General features: G+C 38.2%; 2 protein-coding genes across 3 annotated transcripts in view; one reads left to right on the top strand and one right to left on the bottom strand.

The window, feature by feature from the left end:
• LOC136250349 (neurobeachin-like protein 1) overlaps positions 1-21,941 on the top strand; it is a 55,053-nt gene extending 33,112 nt beyond the window's left edge. For both annotated transcript variants that reach the window (XM_066042546.1, XM_066042547.1), the window contains exons 27-52: positions 9,510-9,598; positions 9,865-10,200; positions 12,338-12,536; positions 12,749-12,798; positions 12,902-13,027; positions 13,159-13,285; positions 13,338-13,519; positions 13,736-13,885; positions 13,978-14,426; positions 15,063-15,193; positions 16,039-16,172; positions 16,231-16,338; positions 16,982-17,077; positions 17,130-17,254; positions 17,451-17,832; positions 18,420-18,537; positions 18,590-18,819; positions 18,875-18,958; positions 19,016-19,125; positions 19,178-19,353; positions 19,676-19,770; positions 19,830-19,880; positions 21,085-21,138; positions 21,190-21,354; positions 21,409-21,557; positions 21,740-21,941. In XM_066042546.1, the coding sequence (XP_065898618.1) occupies positions 9,510-9,598; positions 9,865-10,200; positions 12,338-12,536; positions 12,749-12,798; positions 12,902-13,027; positions 13,159-13,285; positions 13,338-13,519; positions 13,736-13,885; positions 13,978-14,426; positions 15,063-15,193; positions 16,039-16,172; positions 16,231-16,338; positions 16,982-17,077; positions 17,130-17,254; positions 17,451-17,832; positions 18,420-18,537; positions 18,590-18,819; positions 18,875-18,958; positions 19,016-19,125; positions 19,178-19,353; positions 19,676-19,770; positions 19,830-19,880; positions 21,085-21,138; positions 21,190-21,354; positions 21,409-21,557; positions 21,740-21,866 (4,043 nt within the window). In that variant the 3' untranslated portion in view covers positions 21,867-21,941. The remainder of the gene's footprint in view (positions 1-9,509; positions 9,599-9,864; positions 10,201-12,337; positions 12,537-12,748; positions 12,799-12,901; positions 13,028-13,158; positions 13,286-13,337; positions 13,520-13,735; positions 13,886-13,977; positions 14,427-15,062; positions 15,194-16,038; positions 16,173-16,230; positions 16,339-16,981; positions 17,078-17,129; positions 17,255-17,450; positions 17,833-18,419; positions 18,538-18,589; positions 18,820-18,874; positions 18,959-19,015; positions 19,126-19,177; positions 19,354-19,675; positions 19,771-19,829; positions 19,881-21,084; positions 21,139-21,189; positions 21,355-21,408; positions 21,558-21,739) is intronic.
• Positions 1,608-6,913, bottom strand: LOC136251592 (fibrinogen-like protein A). Its single transcript, XM_066044052.1, has 2 exons — positions 6,838-6,913; positions 1,608-2,314 (listed from the first exon to the last, which is right to left on the bottom strand). The coding sequence occupies exon 2, from the start codon at positions 2,301-2,303 to the stop codon at positions 1,608-1,610; it is 696 nt and encodes a 231-aa protein (XP_065900124.1). The 5' UTR covers positions 2,304-2,314; positions 6,838-6,913.
• Positions 21,942-22,149: the final 208 nt, after the last annotated feature.

Genomic DNA, 22,149 nt, shown 5'->3' on the forward strand with positions numbered 1-22,149 from the left:
GTAAAACATTGGTAATCATAGTTAGTAGTAGTAAAATTGATTCTTGGCTGCTCCAGATATCAGCTCTTTCAGGTACCAGTTAATTTCATATAGTCTTTTTGTACAGCTGAGCTGTATTTACATGGGGTTACAGGTACTTGTAGTTTCTTGAACGCACCTTTTTTTCAGTGAAGGTGTTTTGGGAGGGATTATATTAAATCCTAGCATGTATATCAGCCTTTGTCATGAAACTTTGCTGAATTGTAAAGGTAGTTCCTAAGTTATGAATATGAGATCCACTATAGAATACACTCTTTGGGTTAGAGAGTAGTAGGCTTGTAGAGTTTGATGTGTGTATTGCTGAGGAAATGTGGGTGTGGTATGTGTCAGAAAACGGTGAGTGTTTTTCCACAGTGACACCCTAGAGAAAGAAATTGTCACTACCACCAATGGGTATGCCTTCCAGTGTAGATTTACAGCGTACAACTGCAATGGATATCCCACCAAGTGCGAAGTAACTGTGCTTGAAACACTTGTTTATGAACTTGTAATATAAAGGGTGGCTTAGTAGCTTTGTATAGCAAACAGAACATGCTAGAAATTTTTATCGATGAACTCAAGCTTAGATGGTGATTAATATGGAACAAGTGCAGGGTCAAGTGGTGCTATGGTTTGAGGTCAGCAGTGTTGCAGACAGACGGACAGCTTTTCAGTAGGCTAGCTATTACCTGTTGTTACAACAATTGTGAGATGACTCGCTTTAAACAAAAAAAAATTAAATGTGGTATGTATTCACAAGTTCTTCCATGACTGAAATACAAAGGGACAGACTTACAAACAGACTGGGAGAAACTTGCCTGAAAAATGTCTGTTTGCCGTAATATAGTTGCTAGGAAGAATATCAAATGTAACAACATCCTGAAACTAAACTGTGAGCACACAGCCGACATTAAACCCTGAGTTTGAAAGTAGTCTTAATTCTTGTGTTGAAGCCATGCTGTTACTTGGATTTGGGTTCAGCTGCAATTGGATTGGTGCCTGCTCTTCAGTTTTACATGCGACTGGTCAGTGGTGGGTAGGCTTCAGGTAGTATTTAATCGGCTGGCAAGATAAACTTGTTTGCAGAACTAATTAACAGAAACAACTTTGCTATTACTGGTACTTTATTAAAGGCTAGTTTTAAGCATGATGTTTCATATCAGCTTGAGCACGCTTTGTAGTTGCATTTCTCACGCATTTGGAGGTTTTTGTAAGACGTTTTGTTGTGTGTATTATAGGTGTATGGGCTGCTATTCTGTGTTGAATGCACACAGGATCTCAGTGCATTTTGCAAGTCTGTTCTGTATTTTAGTCATGTCACCATACTATAGTATTGTGATCTTGTTCTTGTCCACACATAATAAAGTATAAAATGCACACAAAAATATCTAATGCAAACACACACAGTGTTTGGCAGTCACTAAAAGTCCTACACGACATACTAGAGCTACTAGTGAGGTTATCAGTTAATAATAGTGGACAACAAGTTAGTAGATTATCACTGAGGTGTACAGTTGAGAAGACATATTTTCGTTTCTATCCACCTGGGGTTGTACCAAGTACCAGCAAGTAGTATCAGTCCATAGTCATCATTGATTGTTGAGATTGATGTGCCAACATGTATTATACCACCATCCTCCACTACCTTTACCATATGCTGCACAGTTATCATCAGCCCATTTATCATTATCATTATCAGTTGTGCTGAACTTTTGTTTATTGTGAACTGAGAATGGGTCATTAGGAGTGATGCCAGTAAACCCACTAATAGTCAGTGGGTATTCTTCACTAGCACTTCCTACTCTAAACACATTGTAGTAAAGGTAGGATCTGGTCTTGTTGGGAAATTCAAAATCAACTCTGAGCTCCCATTTGCCAGTTTGGGTAAGACAGCTCATGGCCTTAAGGCCGTACCAGAATTCTCCATTCAGGTCTCCAAATCCTTTCTCATAGTCAGCCCACAATCGATTAAAATTCTCAGATCCATCTTTCCTCCTCTGTATCACTGTCCATCCTCCATTTGCTGTTATAGTGTCACAGTAGACTTTAGCAATATTCCATTTTCCTCCACACCAACAGTCCATTTGGTAAACACCAGAAGGTTTAGTAAAGAAGTAGAAAGCATTAAGGTCACAGCAAGTTGATATAGTAGTAGTGTTGATGGTACATTTTTGTTTGAGGTTATTAGCTGCTACTTGTAATTGCTTGAGTTGTTGATCACAATATGGAGTAGCAGTTATCCCAGTAGTGAATAGTGAGATGAGGATGATGTGAAGTGTTGTCATGGTGATAAGAACTATACAGAGGAATGATAAACATCAATGTAGTTATGCAGGAAAATATTCACGACACATCATCATGCTATTCAAACAAATTTATTTCAATTTCCATGTTATCTACAGCAACTGCAGAAACAAAGACAGAATTCAGGCTTGTACATTTGTTAGTTAGCCCTCAAAAATATACTCTACTACTTTGTTACTGTAAGCAACAAATCGTACATTTTATCACACACTTAAGTGGCTTCACAATAAGGGATTATCATATAATTGAGGCTGATTGTCATTTCCACTTGTAAGTCGTTATATGTGTGCACTCATAACGTCACTGTAGTATGCCATCGTTTCATATAATTGCATGTTTGCACAGCATTTTTTACAATGTTATATTGTTTGACCATTAAAGGTTGTAATTGCATACAGAAATTTAATTTACTGCTATTTAAAGACCTCAGGCAATAGGGACTGCCCTATTGTCCTTTGCTGAGAGGCTATCTGTAATTGTCATCTAATCCAAAACAGCCAAGCTGTAAAAAAGTGTGCGGCCCTCAGAAAGGCTATGGTGAAAAAAGATGTGAAATCCAAGGTGGCGGCCAAGAAATGGCTGTGATGGTAGGTTAATGGTAAAATTTTTAATAATGACAATGCAGGTAAATTTTGTGAAGCGGCACAAAAATTCACCTGAATTGTCGTTATTAAAATTTTTACCATTAACCTACCATCACATCCATTTCTTGGCCGCCACCTTGGATTTCACATCTTTTTTCACCATAGCCTTTCTGAGGGCCGCACACTTTTTTACAGCTTGGCTGTTTTGGATTAGATTTCATTTCTTTTTGTATTTGTATACCCCAAAGCTGGCCATAGGCCAGCTTTGGGACTTTTTTAACCTATGTTTTTTTTCTTTACTACAGGAAGAAGAAAAGATGAAGTAGATGTACTTTAAATATTTTATCAGTAAATGTACAAATTATATATATAATACATATGTGACCGGATTTGCGAAAAGGGGCCTTCCACACACATCCAATTTGCCAACTTTGACAATTGATAACTTCAGATTGGAAAGAGCTATTGCCTTGAAATTTGGGCAGTGGTGATTTCTTTGCAGCTGAACTCTCTACAAGGTAATTTCTTCTCGCTGATCTCTCTACAGGGAGATTTGTTTGTAGCTGAACTATCTACAAGGTAACTTCTTCTAGCTTATCTCTCTACAGGGTGATTTGTTCGTAGCTGAATTCTGTACAGGTGATTTGTTTACAGCTGAGCTCTTTACAAAATGGTTTCTTTGTAGCTGAACTCTCTACTAGGTAACTTCTTCTAACTGATCTTTCTACAGGGCAATTTGTATGTGGCAGAATTTTATACAGGGTGATTTCTTTGCAGCTGAACTCTCTACATGGTGGTTTCTGTGTAGCTGAATTCTCAACAATGTAACTTCTTCTAGCTGATCTCTCTACAGGGTGATTTGTTTGTAGCTGAACGATCTACAAGGTAACTTCTTCTAGCTGATCTCTCTACAGGGTGGTTTCTTTGTAGCTGAACTCTCTACAAGGTAACTTCTTCTAGCTGATCTCTCTACAGGGTGATTTGTTTGTAGCTGAACGATCTACAAGGTAACTTCTTCTAGCTGATCTCTCTACAGGGTGGTTTCTTTGTAGCTGAACTCTCTAGAAGGTAACTTCTTCTAACTGATCTTTCTACAGGGCAATTTGTTTGTGGCTGCATTTTCTACAGGGTGATTTCTTTGCAGCTGAACTCACTACATGGTGGTTTCTTTGTAGCTGAACTCTCTACAAAGTAATTTCTTCTAGCTGATCTCTCTACAGGGAGATCTGTTTGTAGCTGAACTATCTACAAGGTAACTTCTTCTAACTGATCTTTCTACAGGGCAATTTGTTTGTGGATGCATTTTCTACAGGGTGATTTCTTTGCAGCTGAACTCTCTACATGGAGGTTTCTTTGTAGCTGAAATCTCTACAAGGTAACTTCTTCTAGCTGATCTCTCTACAGGGTGATTTGTTTGTAGCTGAACGATCTACAAGGTAACTTCTTCTAGCTGATCTCTCTACAGGGTGATTTGTTTGTAGCTGAATTCTGTACAGGTGATTTGTTTGCAGCTGAGCTCTTTACAGAATGGTTTCGTAGCTGAACTCTCTAAAAGGTAACTTCTTCTAACATGATTCTACAGGGCAATTTGTTTGTGGCTGAATTTTCTACAGGGTGATTTCTTTGCAGCTGAGCTCTCTACTTGGTGGTTTCTTTGTAGCTGAACTATGTACAAGGTAATTTCTTCTAGCTGACCTCTCTACAGGGTGATTTGTTTGTAGCTGAATTCTGTACAGGTGATTTGTTTGCAGCTGAGCTCTAAACAGAATGGTTTGTTTGTAGCTGAACTCTCTACAAGGTAACTTTTCTAGCTGATGTCTCTACAAGGTGACTAGTTTGTAGCTGAACTCTCTACATGGTGGTTTCTTTGTAACTGAACTTTCTACAAGGTGACTTCTTCTAGCTGATCTAACACAGGGTGATTTGTTTGTAGCTGAACTCTCTACAAGGTAACTTCTTCTAGCTGATCTCTCTACAGGGAGATTTGTTTGTAGCTGAACTCTCTACAGGTGATTTGTTTGAAGCTGAACTCTCTAAATGATGGTTTCTTTGTAGCTGAACTCTCTACAAGTTAACTTCTTCTAGCTGATCTCTCTACAGGGTGATTTGCTTATAGCTGAACTATCTACAAGATAACTTCTTCTAGCTGATCTCTCTACATGGTGATTTGTTTGTAGCTGAATTCTGTATAGGTGATTTGTTTGCAGCTGAGCTCTTTAAATAATGGTATCTTTGTAGCTGAACTCTCTCAAGGTAACTTCTTCTAGCTGATGCCATTACAGGGTCACTAGTTTGTAGCTGAATTCTCTACATGGTGGTTTCTTTGTAACTGAACTCTCTACAAGGTAACTTTTTCTAGCTCATCTTTCTACAGGGTGATTTATTTGTAGCTGAATTCTGTACAGTTTGCAGCTGAGCTCTTTAAAGAATGGTTTCTTTGTAGTTGAACTCTCTACAAGGTAACTTCTTCTAGCTGATGTCTCTACAAGGTCACTAGTTTGTAGCTGAGCTCTCTACATGGTGGTTTCTTTGTAACTGAACTCTCTACAAGGTGACCTCTTCTAGCTGATCTTTCTACAGGGTGATTTGTTTGAAGTTGAACTCTCTACAAGGTAACTTCTTCTAGCTGATCTCTCTACAGGGAGATTTGTTTGTAGGTTTCTTTGTAGCTGAACTCTCTACAAGGTAACTTCTTCTAGCTAATCTCTCTACAGGGAGATTTGTTTGTAGCTGAACTCTCTACATGATGGTTTCTTTGTTGCTGAACTCTCTGCAAGATAACTTCTTCTATTGATCTCTCCACAGGGCGATTTGTTTGTAGCTGAACTCTCTACATGGTGGTTTCTTTGTAGCTGAACTCTACAAGGTGATTTTTTCTAGCTGAACTATCTCTTTCCATAGTTACATGAACTCCATACAAGGTAACTTCTTCTAGCTGATCTCTCTACAGGGTGACTTGTGTGTAGCTGATCTCTATACAGGTTTCTTATTTCTAGCTGACCTCTTGAATTCTCTTCAGGGTGACTGCTCTATTAGGATGACTGCTCTATTAGAGTATCTCGATCTCGCACTTGCTGCACTAAGTTGGATTTCGTGTTATAACTCCGTGGCTTTAAGTCTGATTCTTCTACACCATTGATGAGCCTTTCTAAGATGATTACTCCATCTGTACAACGATTTTCAAAGCATTACCCCAAGCGGTTTATCTGGTAGGCGTGGCAAGCAGTCGTTTTTGTATTAGCTAATCTCGATTGCGTAATTGTTACACACTGTTGGTTTTTTCGTTGTATCTTCCTGTTTTTCAGCTCGATTTCTTTCAAACCACAAAAGGTTTGAGGTTCAATAGTTAACCTATTCACCCACCGATTTTCAGCTTCTTCCCATACGCGGTTTACCCTGTAGGCGTGACAACATATTGGTGTTATTTTTCGTGAATAATCGCTCATAACTCTTTGCTTGTTTATCGTATTCCAGCCAAAGTTGGTACCGAGATGCGCCTTTATATCCCCCTTCTGTGTGCCAAATTTCAAGGCAATCGGATATGGCGTTCGAGTTTTATAGCAGATTTTGTAAGTGTGCGACAAGAAAAAGAAAAATAAGAAGAAAAAACAAAACAAAGAAACTGAGCCAATTTTTGAAGTCGCATATCTCGGGAATGCGCAAAGCGATTTTGCTCAAATTTGGAATGTGGAGTGCTGCAGTTGGAGGGAATGTCCACAGCAAAAATCGTCTTGTTTCATCAAGGAAGCACAGAGCTACGGAGGTGCGAAAATTGCGTTTTCTTTCTTCCTGTCAATATACTCACGGGTGTTACGCGCCGGCTTCTTGGGCCGCACGACACACTACCGTGTGTCTTGATACATAAATAGCAAGTGCACAATTTTATTAGTTCATGCAACACAATTTTCAGTAGCTATTTAACAATTATTACCTTGTAGCTATTGTTTCTTCTGTAAACCTCCACCAGTCACAATAGGGAACAAAGAACTACAGATGTTATTTGCAATCTATGTATAGTGAACTACAGATGTTATTTGCAATCTATTTATAGTGGTCTGATTTTCAGACCATATATGGCACTTTGGATTTAGATGTGGAGACAATAATCTGAGAAGTTAGCATATCCTGACTACATAGCAAAACTATGAATGCTGATTGTAGTTATTAAAGTCCTTGGCTGGTTCCTGGATTGTGGATGACCTCATTGTTGCACAGCAGCCAATGAACAAGACCCTGGACACTGCAGCAGTGTCAACTTGGTTGATGAACTGAGTACTGAAGTTGGGTCTTGGGTGATAATAACTACAATAATTCATTGCTTTTTAATCATGAATCACAGTAGTAAACAGGGGCGGAGGAAGCATCTACAAGTTGGGTAGGCAACTGTGAGATCATACTTCTATGACCACCACCAGCACAAGCACAATCAGCATTTGCAGCATGCTTAGGCTAGCCCCAGAAATTCTTTTCCAAGATTAAATCTGGAGACAGTTTCACATGTATATGATAATATACTCTAATGGAATAAATAGTCACTGACTGCTCTATTACGGTATCGCTGACTGTTGTATCTCGAGTGACGAAATCCATAAGCGATCCTGGAACACCAGAGCAAGCCAACCAGACTACTTTCTATAGTATACACTTGGAACATGGCTCAATAGCTACCACTAAAAGTTGGGTAGGCATTTGCCTACCCTGCCTACCCAGTTCCGCCGCCCCTGGTAAAGATAGGAGTGTGATATTAGTGGTTCCAGCATTTGACTAATTACTTAAACCTCAAGTAAATTTCAAGTCCATATAGGCATTCATCCTATATTTATTGCTGCTCAGTGGTTTATTGCATCATCACCTTCAAGCTGTTTATGATACTGGAGGAAGCCATGATGAGTCTAAGATCTTGTGTGCTATTTGTAAACTAAAAGAGCCTGAACAACGAACTAAGTAACTATATATTTTGTAAGCTCTCTGTGCTATAGAGGACCTGAAACAGAACTATGTTGAAATCTACCCTACCAGTATTACTGACACTCTATGGCTGCATATTAACTGCTAGCACCTGTTAACATAACCGGGCACAACCCAGGCAATTACTGCTCTCTATATAAGGAAGGACATGTGGCTACAAAGGCATTTCATAAAAGATAGAACACAGCTATATCCTGAGTGTTACACTCCTTTGCGCCTTGCGGCGCTTATGAACTCCTGGTAAAGATCACCTATGATTTTATCGAAATCCTAATAGAACACTCACCTAAAGACCACACAGCATTTTTTTCAGGTACTAAAATACATATCAATACATTCCAACCCCTCCCTCTCTGGAATCCAGAAATTCAGTTACTCAAAGACATAACTGCACAGACATGCTACTAGAATTGTAGCTGGCCTTCCTCTCACTGATATGAACACTCCATTGCTTTAGTGTGAAAGTACAGACCAATATATTCTAATAGAACAGTCATTGAATAATATAGCTGCAAATGTCTTCTGAAACACAACCTTGGAGCTGCTATTTCAAGGATGGGAGCATTCCCTCTGACCTCCTAGAAAACCATGCTTTGCAGGCAAGTGTTTTGCACGCATCTTTAGTGGTAACCTGATTCTAGCCATTACTTGGCCTCACCAGTAAATTACAGCTTCCACTGGCCTTGGACACTCACGAATGACATTAGAATAATTTGGATAGTGAATTAGTAATGTTAAATGAGCCTTAGCTGAGTTAATGTCTGCAATTTTAGAATTCTAGAACCAGATCACTAATCGAACCAGAGTTCCTAATTTTCCCTTGTATTTGTATAACGTCCATACCTTCCTAATTGTAAGATCAATGTAATCTGCGGGCTTTGAATAGTTTTGCATGTGTTGTGCTGGTGGATTCCCTTGTATGCTCGGGATAATGTTGAAGTCCTTGTATCTCTTGAAACTGCTCTCATATCTTGTGCTTATCCATTGAGGCGCACAAGTATGTGATATGTATGTATGTACTCAGCTACTTATGTAATGCGTATGCACTTGTTGCACTAGCACTCTTTTGATCCTTTTCTTTTGCGTCTTTGTGTAAAAGAGAGAAAGTAAACCATGGAAGCACATTTATCGTGCAACCAAATTTATGGCTTGTTGTCCAGTCCAGATATTGCATCTATATGGATGTAATTAATGCATGCACTTTCAAGTTCAGTGTAGGTGATTGTCTAAGCACAGAAAAAACGAATCTGAAACTACAAGCTTGTAGCCTTAGCTGTTATCAAGTTATGCTTGGCTGGAGGCATCAGGTAGACAGGCAGTTAGTCAGTCAGTAGAAAGTTCTATTGAATGAAAAGTTTTAAAAAATTTGCAGCAATCTATTGGAAGCATTTAGGGTCATACTGAAAGCACTTTGGGCTTGGTTATATCTAACCAATACTGCCAAGGCACCAGGATGGTATTGTGAAGCTGGTTTTTAGGTGGTGTTTTTGGCCAGTAAAATCCAAACCTCCATGATCCCTAATATATAGTATTACCGTACTGTATGATTTTGTTTTTTGAAGTATGCAATGATCTTGTGTAGTATATAATGTAATGACATTGGTTTGGTTGCCTGCGTTATTGTTATTTACACAGACTATATTTCAAACCTGGAGCTCTGTATGGCACTACTGCAGCTGCTTCGTATTGCAGATGTTGAAGTGAAAAACACCATCTGTCAACAGGTAAGTCATACACGTAGTAAAATAACCATAGTGCAATTTCTCAACGAGAATACATACTTAATTTTTAGAAACACCCATTGGTATATGTGTTTTGACAGTTGAAATCTAGTAAGAATAACTTATCATGGTTCTGAAGTATCCAGAGTAGAGCAGTTCCACTATAATAGTACAAAGACAATTTTATACATACTTGCCACTTGATGCATACTTAATGTCACTTGATGCATACTTAATGTTATAATCACTTCTCTTCATTCCACCATTAGTTAATCTCACTGCTCCAACTCAATCCTCATCATGCTGTTGAGATAGCCAAACGACCGGCGTGGGAGATGATATTCCTATGGCTTCTTATCACGGATGATGTTCAGGTGTCATCACCCACTCACATCGGGGCCAAGAAGGCAGACAACAACGGAGATGGTGATGAAACTGATGGGTTTACAGTGATCGGTCCAGTGTTCTCCAACAAGGAGGGTGATAATAGCACAGAAGAGGATGCTAAGTCTCGTCTGTTAAACACTGTAGTAGAACTGATGGGTCACATTGTATGGGAAGAGTCATTAGAAGTTATTGGGACAGAACCATTCTATCTCAAACATGTATGCAGCTACTGAAATGTACTACAATCACGTGTTCAAAAATTTGTCAAGTAGCAAGCAGCCCATCCTCTCAATTCTATTAAAAATCTATTAGCCATGTACAAGGATCCATTTAGTGAACATTGAAAAGCATAGTACTAGTTGTTTATAGTATAGCAGTATAGCGCAAAAATCGTGCGCTTTTTCATAAAATGTGAAACTTTCCAAATAAGTAGTACTCCTCATGACATAATCTTTTGATATAATGCCATAGCATATTTGACCTTTATGGCCAATTTTTGGCCAGAAATTTGATTATTTTGTCTTTACCTCTCTGAGGCATTAATTAACGTGTTATAACATGGTACCAAAATAAAAATCTTGTTGAACGAAACAGTTTATTTGAAGTTAGTAGGTGACTTCTATGATAATTTATATTACTCATGAATTTTTAGATAAGTTACATCCCCATGGGTAATTAACACCCCAAGGGCAGGTAAACTCAGAGAATTTTGCAGCAAAAAAGCAATCATAACTTCAAATGGAATTACCTATTAACCATACAGTATGGTAGTACTGTATATTAGGGATTATGAAGATTTGGGTTTTCCTAGCCAAAAAATTCACCCAAAAACCAACTTCACAACTCCATCCTGGCAGCTTGGCAGTATTGGTTAGGTATAACCAAGCCCAAAAGTGCCTTCAGTATGATCCTCAAGGCTTCCGATAAATTGTTATGAATTAAAAAAAAAAAAAAATTCAATGGAGTGTTCTACTGACTGTCTGCCTGATGCCTTCAAGGCAAGCGTAACTCAATAACGGCTAAGGCTATGGGCTTGATTTTTTCACTGTTCGACGTCACTTCATCCCGAGATGTGCCTTTTGGCATACCACAGTACGTACAATGCACGCATCATGGACTTACCTTTGTCCTCCTTTGTGTCCCATTTCTTTTTGCTGACAGCTCAAGGTGTCGATTTGCGGTAGCGCAATGCATGGCTTCCCTACAGTACGTCTGCAAACGGGAATCGTCCATATTTTCTGTTGTGACTGGACTGATTGCAGAGACGATTCTAACATTGTTCTTCGCTTGTAATGCTGTGTAATGGGCTGAACATAGCTGAAAGCGAAGCGTAATGGCCACTGCACTTTTGAGGCAGTAATTGATAGGTAGGGCACGCGAATCGTCGTATTTTCGTGGTGACTGGATTGTTGCAGAGGCACTTCTACTGTTTTTCGCCTGTAGCGCTGTGTAATGGGCTGAACATAGCTGAAAGCGAAGTGTAATGGCCACTGCACTTTCGAAGCAGTGCTTGGTAGCTGGGGCACACGTTCAGACGAAAACAGTATTTCTGGCACCATCATTTCTTTTGATGCGGTATGCATGGGTTCACCAGTCATAATAATGTTACAAAAAAGTAAACAAACAAGTTTAAGGAAAAATTAAAAATTTTAAGTTTGATTAGGAAAAAAAAGTAGGGAAACAAGGGAGGTCACCTACACCTACAGATATACTAGTGAACATTTAATCCCTAATTCAGCTATAGATTGGATTAATCCCTAATTCAGCTATAGACTGGATTAGGGATTAAATGTCCACTAGTATATCTGTAGGTGTAGGTGACCTCCCTTGTTTCCCTACTTTTTTTTCCCTAATCAAACTTAAAATTTTAAATTTTTCCTTAAACTTGTTTCAAATAAAAACCAAGTTGTTTTGTTCAACAAGATCTGTACTTCGGTACCATGTTATATTAATGCCTCAGGGAGATAAAGACAAAAATGATCAAATTTCTGGGCAAAAATGGCCATAAAGGTCACCAAAAGTTAAATCTGTGATGGCACTATATCAAAAAATACTTGTCATGAGGACTACTATTTATGTGGAAAGTTTCATGCTTTTATGAAAAAGTGCACAATTTGGCTAATTTTGGGGGTTATGCCACTATATTATTTAATAATAAAGTCGTTTACAATGCCTATAGATAAATATTTTTATAGGACATTCTTTAAGGTTAAAGCTTGCATGAATGATAGAGGACATGAGGCAGTTGCTATTTTAAACCAAAAGTAGTTAAAACTGTCCATATGTAAATGGTTTAACACACACACATGGCAACTTTTTAGGTATCCATTTATGGCATGTACATGTATTACACAGGCATGGTGTCGACTGCTCACTGCAGTAACTAAGTTTACTGACAAGTACCAAACAATGTTCTCCTCAAAGACACTGATACAGAAGCTGTTGTACTTTTCCCTACATGCTGTGCATGTGTCCTGTACTGGGCATGATACTGGCTCAGATGTGCTTGCTGTGGTGTCCATTGTAGCTGAACTGTTTGAACATTATTGTACAGGTAATAACAGTGTAGTGTAATGTATGCATGTATTGCGTGTGCATGTATGTGTGTGTCTGTGCATGTATGTGGGTGTGTGCATGTGCGTGGGTGTGTGCGTGTACGTGGTTTGTGTGTGTGTGTGTGTGTGTGTGTGTGTGTGTGTGTGTGTGTGTGTGTGTGTGTGTGTGTGTGTGTGTGTGTGTACTATCTAATGTCTTCTAATCCTATAGATTATTCATCACATGTTCCACAGTTCAAAGCTACTATTTGTTCAATTGAGGTATTTCAATGTAAACTACAGCATATGGTGTTTTTACTTCTGTGTCATTATAAATTAGACCAATAATAGTTGCATGTATGTAGTTAGTTAACTCTTTTTATAGTTACTGGAGTGTTATATCAGCTTGATGAGGACTATTGGTTTGTTTGCTGGTCACTGTGATGACTTCCAGCTGATCCGTGCCACTCTCAGAATGCTGGTGGCTTGTTTGGCTGCTGACAATAAGCAGGTGATAGTTATACATTTTGGCTGTATATTCAATGGTTGAGCAAGTATGTATATGTGTAATGATTTTCCACTACTTATTTGTAGCTTCACTGTGTGTGAGGCTAACTTTTAAACTGTATTTGTCTTTTGCAGTACTTGGCTCTGGGAGTGTCAAGGATGGAAGAGCTCCTGCAGTGTATAGGTCCAACATTACCGTTTGCTGATGTGTGCTATTTACTACATGCGCTGTTCTCAATGTTACAAGGAATAAAATTAACTGGTTAGAGGTGTTGTAACAATTTTCTTTCTGTTTCAAGAATTTTTATTTAAAGGTGAGGTGGAGTCCAAACACTACATGATACTGGCTATCAGGGCCATACTCATTCATGCCTCTGATGGACTGGACTTTAGCCAGCTTCATGATCTCCCTGATGCATCAGCAAATCCCAACTTTGCTCAGGAATTTAGCACTTATACAACAGAAGAAGAATGGAGCCAATTCATAGCATCATCTGTGAGTTTAAGACATATACAGGTCAAACATCAACAAGAGCTAGTATATACAAGCCAAAGCATAAAACTCCTTTCTGTCAAAAATATTTGCCACAGTTGTTTTCCAGTCCATGTGTGTGCTTCATAAATCTCTTTGGTGACAACCTGAAAGAACTATAAATGATATTCCATTAATTAAAAGTTGCTCAGTTGTATGGCAGCCTGTGTGTTGTTGTAGGTTATACCGGCATCACTGACTTACTTGGAGGAAAACGTACACCCATTACAAGAGAATTGGCATCAACTAGTGACACTGTGTAGACAACAGTTACAGGAACGAGATGAAAGAAGACTGGAGAGTATATCACAGCAGAACAAAGAATATGAAGTAATTAATTTCTATTTTGTGCTGATCATTCCATATTATATTTACACATTCGAGGTTAATACTAATTTACACTTTTCTTCTTTTCCACACAGGAACAAGTGTTGGATGTATTTTTTAATCAACGAGAATCTGCCAGGGAGAAGTTTGTTGCAAGCTGTGTTAATCATAATATTCGCAGGAGCAATTTTCTTGAACAATGGCATATTACAAAATACTCATTAACTGAAGAGCATGGTGTGTGGAATGTGGAGAATAAAGTTCCCAGACAGTTCACGTTACAAGTTGATTCCACTGAAAACTTTTCTCGCATGAGAATGAGACTTATTCGTGATTACACTACGGGAAGACACGAAGAAGCAAGTCACTTAAGAGATGAGGGAGGTTTAGATGCCTCAGTGCTGGCCTCAACTGATCCAATTGAGCACTCACTGTTACGAGAGGCAAGGGCTTCCCACCACACTGCTAGTATGACATCTGATACATCAGAAATTTCCTACTTTATAAATGATGATACTTACGAGGCTGTGTCCCCTACTAAACAGTAAGATGTTGACTGTGATTAGTGCGGTAATATGCTACCGTATATAGAGGGAAACTTTGGCAGGGGAAAATTTTGGTGATTTGCTACAAATTCACTGAAGTTTAATCCACCAATTACTCGTGGCACCTCAGGTTAGCATCATCGAGCTTGAATTTGCCAAAGTTTACCCCCGCCAAAGTTCCCTCTATATGGTATAAGACTTCTTCCCTACTAGAATGTTTGTAATGGTTTCTGTACCTCCTGCATCACATTAGTAAATGTAGTCTACTATTAGTCTATCTTTGTATCTTGAAACAGTTCCTGCAACAACAACAAAGCAGCAACACACTCTAAAAGAATCGAGATACTCTAATAATCATTTAGTCACTCTAATAGACTGGTTCACATTACACAGTGAAAATAGTCTTAAGTGCTATCTCGATGCTTCTAAAATCTGAGGGGCACATTTTCTTGCGTTTTGTATGCTTCAAACTCACTGTATAACTTTTGCTTCTAAAGTTTCCTCCCCCTACACACACATGTATGCCACACACAGGATTTTGGCACCATACTTGTATAAGCAAAACTATTTATGTGTATGTTGTGACATTTGTAGTTGTGTACATATAAAAATTTGTTGCTGTTTTTTTATTCCAGCAAATCACTTGAGGATGAGGTACATGAGAAGAAGATCAAGACATTTGAATGTCAGTTCATAACACTGGTGGACTTCACCCCAGGAATGCTCCACATTACAACTCACAACTTACACTTTGTGTCTGACAATGGTATGTTACACGTACAGATGTATGTGTGATATACAGTAGACTCTCGGTTATCCAAACCCCTTGGAAAATTGTAAAAGTGTTCAGATAAGTGAATTACTCAGATAACTGAAGTGGAGCAAATGTACAAATATATCCTCCAAAACTTCTTTTATTTTTATTTATTTATTTATTAATGCTTTACAGCACAAGTGCTGAAGGTCTGTAGGACACCTGGTCCTACAGCCTGCTCAAAGACTTTAGCTACTTAAGGTGTGTTTGAAAAGTTGCAGAAAAGAGAAAAAAAAAATCCATGACTGGACCTAGGTAGCCTCGAACCTGCAGCTTTTGAAAATGTTACCGAAGCTTTGAAGCTTTGTTACAAATGTCATGTCAACAATAATAATGAACACAATTGATGGTTATTAGGGTGCACACTGTAGTTACAAACTCCTACATTTTGTTATAGTTCCAGTATACCATTATTTACTATAATTGCATCAAAAATACGTAAATGACAGCTTCCACAAGGAGTGACAATACTTGTGCAACTGGTTTAACAGGTTAGTATCCATGGTAATGATGCTTTGGTGGGGTAAGTAGCATGCAAATGTTATGAAACCAAACAAAGTTTTGAACATTTGTCTCAGCCCTAAACTGAAGCCTATACCCTATTTACAGAGCTTCACTTAAATACTCTAATAGAACATACACTTGAACTCAAAATACTCTAATAGAACAGTCATTTTCAATTTTGGATAAACAAGGGTATGGATGAGGTTGGATAACTGAGGGTGTACTGTAGTTGAATTTTCTTAATTTTATAAAAGACATGTCAATAATATTTCATCCTTTCTTCTCACTTACAGGAATTGAAGAATTCAAATTATCACTTGAAAGTGTTAGAGAAATTCACTCACGGCGATACCATCTTGTCCGCAGTGCTTTAGAGTTATTTCTCGTAGACCAAACAAACTATTTTTTTAACTTCTCTTCTCAGAAGGTCAGACAAGCTCCATAGACATAATCTGTGTGTTATATGTTGTTGTTATTCTTTGAAGATTGCTACAAAGGTTTATAGTTGCATCAACTCACAACACACTCCCAATCTGGTCTACTCTGGTATAATACGTCCTCACAAGCTACTTCAGGCATCAGGACTTACAAATGTAAGCCTTGAAATTACACTATGCAAGCGTCGGACCATAATTTACCATATGGAGGGAAATTTTGTTGCCAGCAAAATTTGGTAATTAATCATGAATTTGCCAAATTTTCTCTATTCAAATATTTTTCTCACAGCCACTTCACTAGTACTTTGTAGCTCATTTATATACAGACAAGTTATATATTCAAGCATGTAAACCTGTTACAGATGGATCCAAACAGTACCTTAAGTAATTCTGTCCCACTGGGCCATCAAGTTACTGAGGTTGTAGTAACTATCCTTGAACCTTGGAGTCCAGACAAAATGCAAGTGCTATCATATCAATATTTGCAGTATTCCAGAAGGATAAATAGTCTGAACTTGTAATTGATTTGATATTTAGTATTAGCTATAGACTCCCATGTATGGCAACCCAAGTATAGCGTTATATAATTAATTAAACACTTTCATGCGTTTCATCGATTTTTATAGATTTTCACCAGCAATGACATTTTGCTGGAGTCGTGAAAATTTCTTCCACCAAAGTTTCCCTCCATACAGCAAATCATTTATAACTACTGTATATTCTTGTAATTATTGTGAATAGGAATACCTTCGTTATTGTGTTCATTGTTTAGCATACACATTTATCTTTTATCCAACAGAAGTGGGTGAGACATCAGATTAGTAACTTTGAGTACATCATGCAGTTGAACACACTATCAGGTAGGACATACAATGATCTCAACCAGTACCCAGTGGTGAGTGTGTGTTGATCATAAATATTAGTAGTAAAAATATTTTAATACATAGTTCCCATGGGTATTGTGTGATTACACATCTGAGACAATTGACCTCAAAGATCCCAAGTTTTATCGTGACTTATCAAAGCCATTGGGTATTCTTAACCCAGCACAGGAGCCATCAGTCAGAGAAAGGTAATGGCATCGTATGCATTGGACATTTTAATGACATTGTCCTGTATTATGTATGGAGTGTTGTGTATGTAGTGCTATGTGTATACTTTGTAATGTGTGTCGTTTTCTTGTACAGTGTGTGTAATTTGTTGTGTTTGTGTAGTGTCTATCCTCACCATGTTTTGTGTGTAGTAATCTTCAAATATTTTGTGTGTAGATATGAAGAGTTTGATGATCCATCTGGTGAGATTGAGAAATTTCATTATGGAACTCACTACAGTAATGCGGCTGGTGTCATGCACTACCTCATTAGACTGGAACCATTTGCTAAACAACATATTGCTCTGCAGAGTGGACGGTTTGACCATGCAGACAGACAGTTCTTCTCCATCCCAAACACTTGGGATTCAATTTATCACAGCACTAGTGATGTGAAGGAGTTGATTCCAGAGTTTTATTACTTGCCAGAATTTCTCATGAACATTAATAAATTTGATCTTGGAAAACTACAAGCTCAGTCATCACCTTTGGAAGGTGTTGTACTACCAAAATGGGCCAAAGATCCTTATGATTTCATACACATCCACCGACAAGCACTGGTAAGCTAGTATGAAGTAACAACAGTTTTTCATTGTATTCCAATAGCCTGTATTTTCTCTCAGGTTTATAATTCTCAAAGTTTTCTTAGTTACACATTGTGTGCAATTACAACACTGTGTTACTAGATTATTATATGAAGAAATCTGGATAGTTCCTGTTAGGATATTCTATATTAGGGTTGGGAGATAATTTAGATAAACAGATTATCTAGATACCTAAATCACCTATCATAAAATTAATAAGATAATGAATTTGTTATCAAGATAATAGTAAATCTTCATAATCTATTCCACAATCAGATGGAAAACTTGTGGAAAGGTATCAAGCTAGTTGTGGAAGTGATGACTTCATAAGTATTAGCAAATATGTAAAACTATGTTGCAAAAAACACAGTCCTATGATGTCCTACTATTATCGATTATCAAGACAGCATAGTTGTCACTTATCGAGATATAGGTTTTATTATTATCCCATTCTATATGTTCTCTCTTTACCTAACCTGTTCATGTGGTGTAGTCAGTGTTATATGTACACAATGTATTGGTCTACATTCACACACTCTGTACATCCCTTTGTTCTACTTCAGGAGTCTGATTATGTTAGTGCACATTTACATGAGTGGGTAGACCTGATCTGGGGCTACAAACAACGTGGAGAAGACGCAGTGAAGGCCTGCAATGTGTTCTACTACTGCACTTATGAAGGTACCAGCTACTCTACTAATACATCAGAATTGTTATAAATCTTGTTATACAGGTTCTGTTGATCTTAGTTCCATTACTAATGAGAAGAAGAAGAGACAGTTGGAGTCAATGATTAACAACTTTGGCCAGACACCAACTCAGTTGTTTTATGAACCCCATCCACCACGGCTGTCACTGCAGGAGGCAAGAAAACTACTTGCTGCAAAATTTTCTACATCGGGACAAAATTCTGCACGTAGTATATTTGAAAACTTGAAGGAACTCAGAGCATTTTCAGTAGAGGTATACACACAACAGTCAGACAATACAACTTTACAATATTTATTTTATTAAACAGGTGAACAGTGAGCCTTTGATAATGGTTGCCAGTCCCACTGTTAAACTGGACACTATAATAGCATCAGGAAATCCTGAACGTGTGGTAAGATTGTTGTGTTACAGCTTCATCTCTACTCTGTCACCTCCCTTCTCCCTTCAGGTTACAGTCACTAAGAGTGGGCTAGTCAACACACATGACTGGCTACCGTTCTCCAACAATAAATCAAAATCATTCACATTTGAATTGGATCATAACATACACCTTGATAAGTAAGACTTTGTGTGCCATTGATTACTGTTACACCAAATGGTGTGTCACTAGGTCTCAGTGGCACTTTATTGGAGCACCATTCACTTCCATTGTACTAACTACTCACCACATGTTTGTGTCGTCAGCTTGTAACAAGTTACTAGTGAGTGGTGGACACTGGGACTGTAGCTTCAGAGTGCACAGCCTGGAGAAAAATAAAATTGTCCGACGGATTATCCACCACACAGGTTAGAGATATATGCATGTCTATGTTATGCACACAAAATTTATGCCAAAAAGGTAATATATGGTATTTGTTTTGAACAAGCACAGTTCCTTGGCTTATAGAAAAACTGTAATTGAAATATGAAATAATAAGTTGCCCATGTAGTATATAGCTAAGTACAATACAGTGGTGGGATGGCATGCTGCACACTGAAATGTGGACAATACAAATATATTGGTCCTTGCTATTGGGACACCTATATGTATGTATGTATAACGAGTGAGGGGATAACTTGTTCCTCACAGCACACTTTTATTAACACACTTAAATTACCTCACGTGTAGACATAGTGACTTGTGTGGCACTGGACAAACCTGGTGAGAGGTTGGTGACTGGATCATGTGATACCACATGTGCAGTGTGGCACTTCAGCAGTCAGGTGAGCCCCACCCACTCCTGCTGATGTTGTGTATATCATTAGTATGTGTTGTGCTCCAGAATTTTGCTTGTTCAAAACCTCTACAAATTCTCTATGGGCACAACTCTGCAGTAAGTACAATAGTAATAACAGGTTTCGTAATGTGTGTGCATGCATGTTTGGCTCTCTCCTATAACATAACTAGGGTTGAGCGATTGTGAAATTTTGCTACTGTCATGATTGTGCGAGGCTACATATCACAATTTTGATAACATCACGATGTTATAACTTTGCGTGCATTTATCAATGCATCATATATGCATGTTTATTTTAACAAAACAAGGTAAATTGTGTATAACTGTTAAACACAACTAATTCCATGGGCAGTTAGTTTAAAACAAACAGTATAATGAATAAATAATCCTTAGAAATTTAACGGTTTACAGGTAAGCTTTTAACTATGTAGCAAGATTTACTCACATGATGAACTGTCTCAGAAGTGTAGGCTTGTTTTACAGATCAAGCTCTTTCACAACAGTATGTACCACCATTTTGACACACATTTGCATGTAATGTTACAACATCACAATTATTTATAATACACATATCAACATTGCAATGTTCAGGAACAATCACAAAATTAATATAATCTCCTAAACAGTCATAACCTTGTGGACATTGGTGGTATGTTAAAGTGAACATGAAGCTCTAATGTTTTAGTATAGCTACAGTGTAATTTGAGGCAAGTGGAACTGTTGTAGACACAGGTCCTACCATGCTTTCCACCCCACAATACAGGAAAAGCTGTAGGCTCTCAGTGAGATGATACTCTGCACTAAATTTATTTGGGCCTGTGGAAGCATTTTGACATGTTTCTTCCCAGTGACAGAGATAGTGATGTTAATAGAATTTGTTTCACTTGAAGAACTTCAATAAATCTTCATGAATAATAACATTTAAAAGTCCCTTCCACATGCCCTGGACATTTTAGATCCCTGTTTCCCAACACTTTATGGGGGGGGGGGGGGGGGGGGGGGAGGGGGGACTGCACTACAAACCTTATCATATTCACCACGATGACCTGAGATTGTTTTAAAAGTATCTGAAAATGCTCCAGAAGCAATCCGAGAGAATCTGCGGGGGGCCATGTCCCAGACCCCCCAGATGGCATGTGTTTATGGGTACAGTAAGTACACAGATCTTTGCACCATTTCCCCAACCCCCTTACTATCACAGAACTTTATTTTGTCCCCCTCCCCCTACTCTGCCTCTTGAGCCATTTCCTAAATTAAAGCTTTATGTTCATCTCTATAACTGATTGTTGCTCTTGTGCAGGTTGTCTGTTTAGATGTCAGTGTAGAGTTGGACACAGTAGTCAGTGGTGCTAAGGTATACTGCACACCTTAATAATCTGTATAGCTATCACTACTGATGTTTCAGGATGGTATGTGTATTGTACACAGTCTGAGGGAAGGAATACACATGCACACTTTGAGGCCACAACATGAGAACCCATCAAAAATTAAACATGTTGCAATCAGTTCTAGCAGTGCACGAATTGTAGTATGCTATCAGATGTTGAGAGAGAGAAGAAACAGCCGTCAAGTTGGTTGTTTTGATATTGTGATATAATTATGGTCATTGTGTTTTTCCTGTTAGGAAAACTCATGGCTCTGTCTTTTTTCCATAAATGGACAACTACTGAAGTCTCTTGATATGCCTCAGGCACTGACTGGACTTGTAGTGACTGATAACCACTTTATTACCAGTAGTACTGAGATGAGGCTTACATTTGGACATCTCCACAAGTTAGTAAACTGTACAGCAGCTGAGAGCCCAACATAGCTTCTGAAACCAAAGCAAAACATTTTGGTCGCTAACTTTTTGAAATTGTAATGCATGCTGCTTGGTTCAGGATTTATGTGTTGGGCTCTTAGTTACATCTTAACTGTAACGACACAAGTTTAAGTTGCTTCCCTTTTGTTTACAGTTTAAAGCAAGTGGCTAGTTTGAAAATGCAGTCTTCTATCTACAGCCTCTCGTTGACTTACCAGTACACACATTTGCTTGTTGGACTATCTGATGGCAAGCTAGTTATTGTGACTTGTGGCAGATGATGGCAACTACATTGTTTATTATTAAAATATTACACAATGATGTTTTTATTATTTTTATTAGAGTGATATTATTATACTGTATAGAGTAAGTGGTAAGCATAATTCTCTGTTGAGCAGGACACTATAGTCACTTTCTTTGTTGAATATGTACAATGCACAGATTTCTGCATTTAGCGTAAGCATGCACTTAATTGGGAGTACAATCATGTGAAATTCAGTGGCTTTACAATGGTATGTGTACAAAGTTGAATAAATTTAGGACTAGTGCAACAGGTCATTTCAC

This window comes from Dysidea avara, chromosome 3 (genome assembly GCF_963678975.1).
Source record: "Dysidea avara chromosome 3, odDysAvar1.4, whole genome shotgun sequence".
In the NCBI taxonomy this organism is placed as follows: Eukaryota; Metazoa; Porifera; class Demospongiae; order Dictyoceratida; family Dysideidae; genus Dysidea; species Dysidea avara.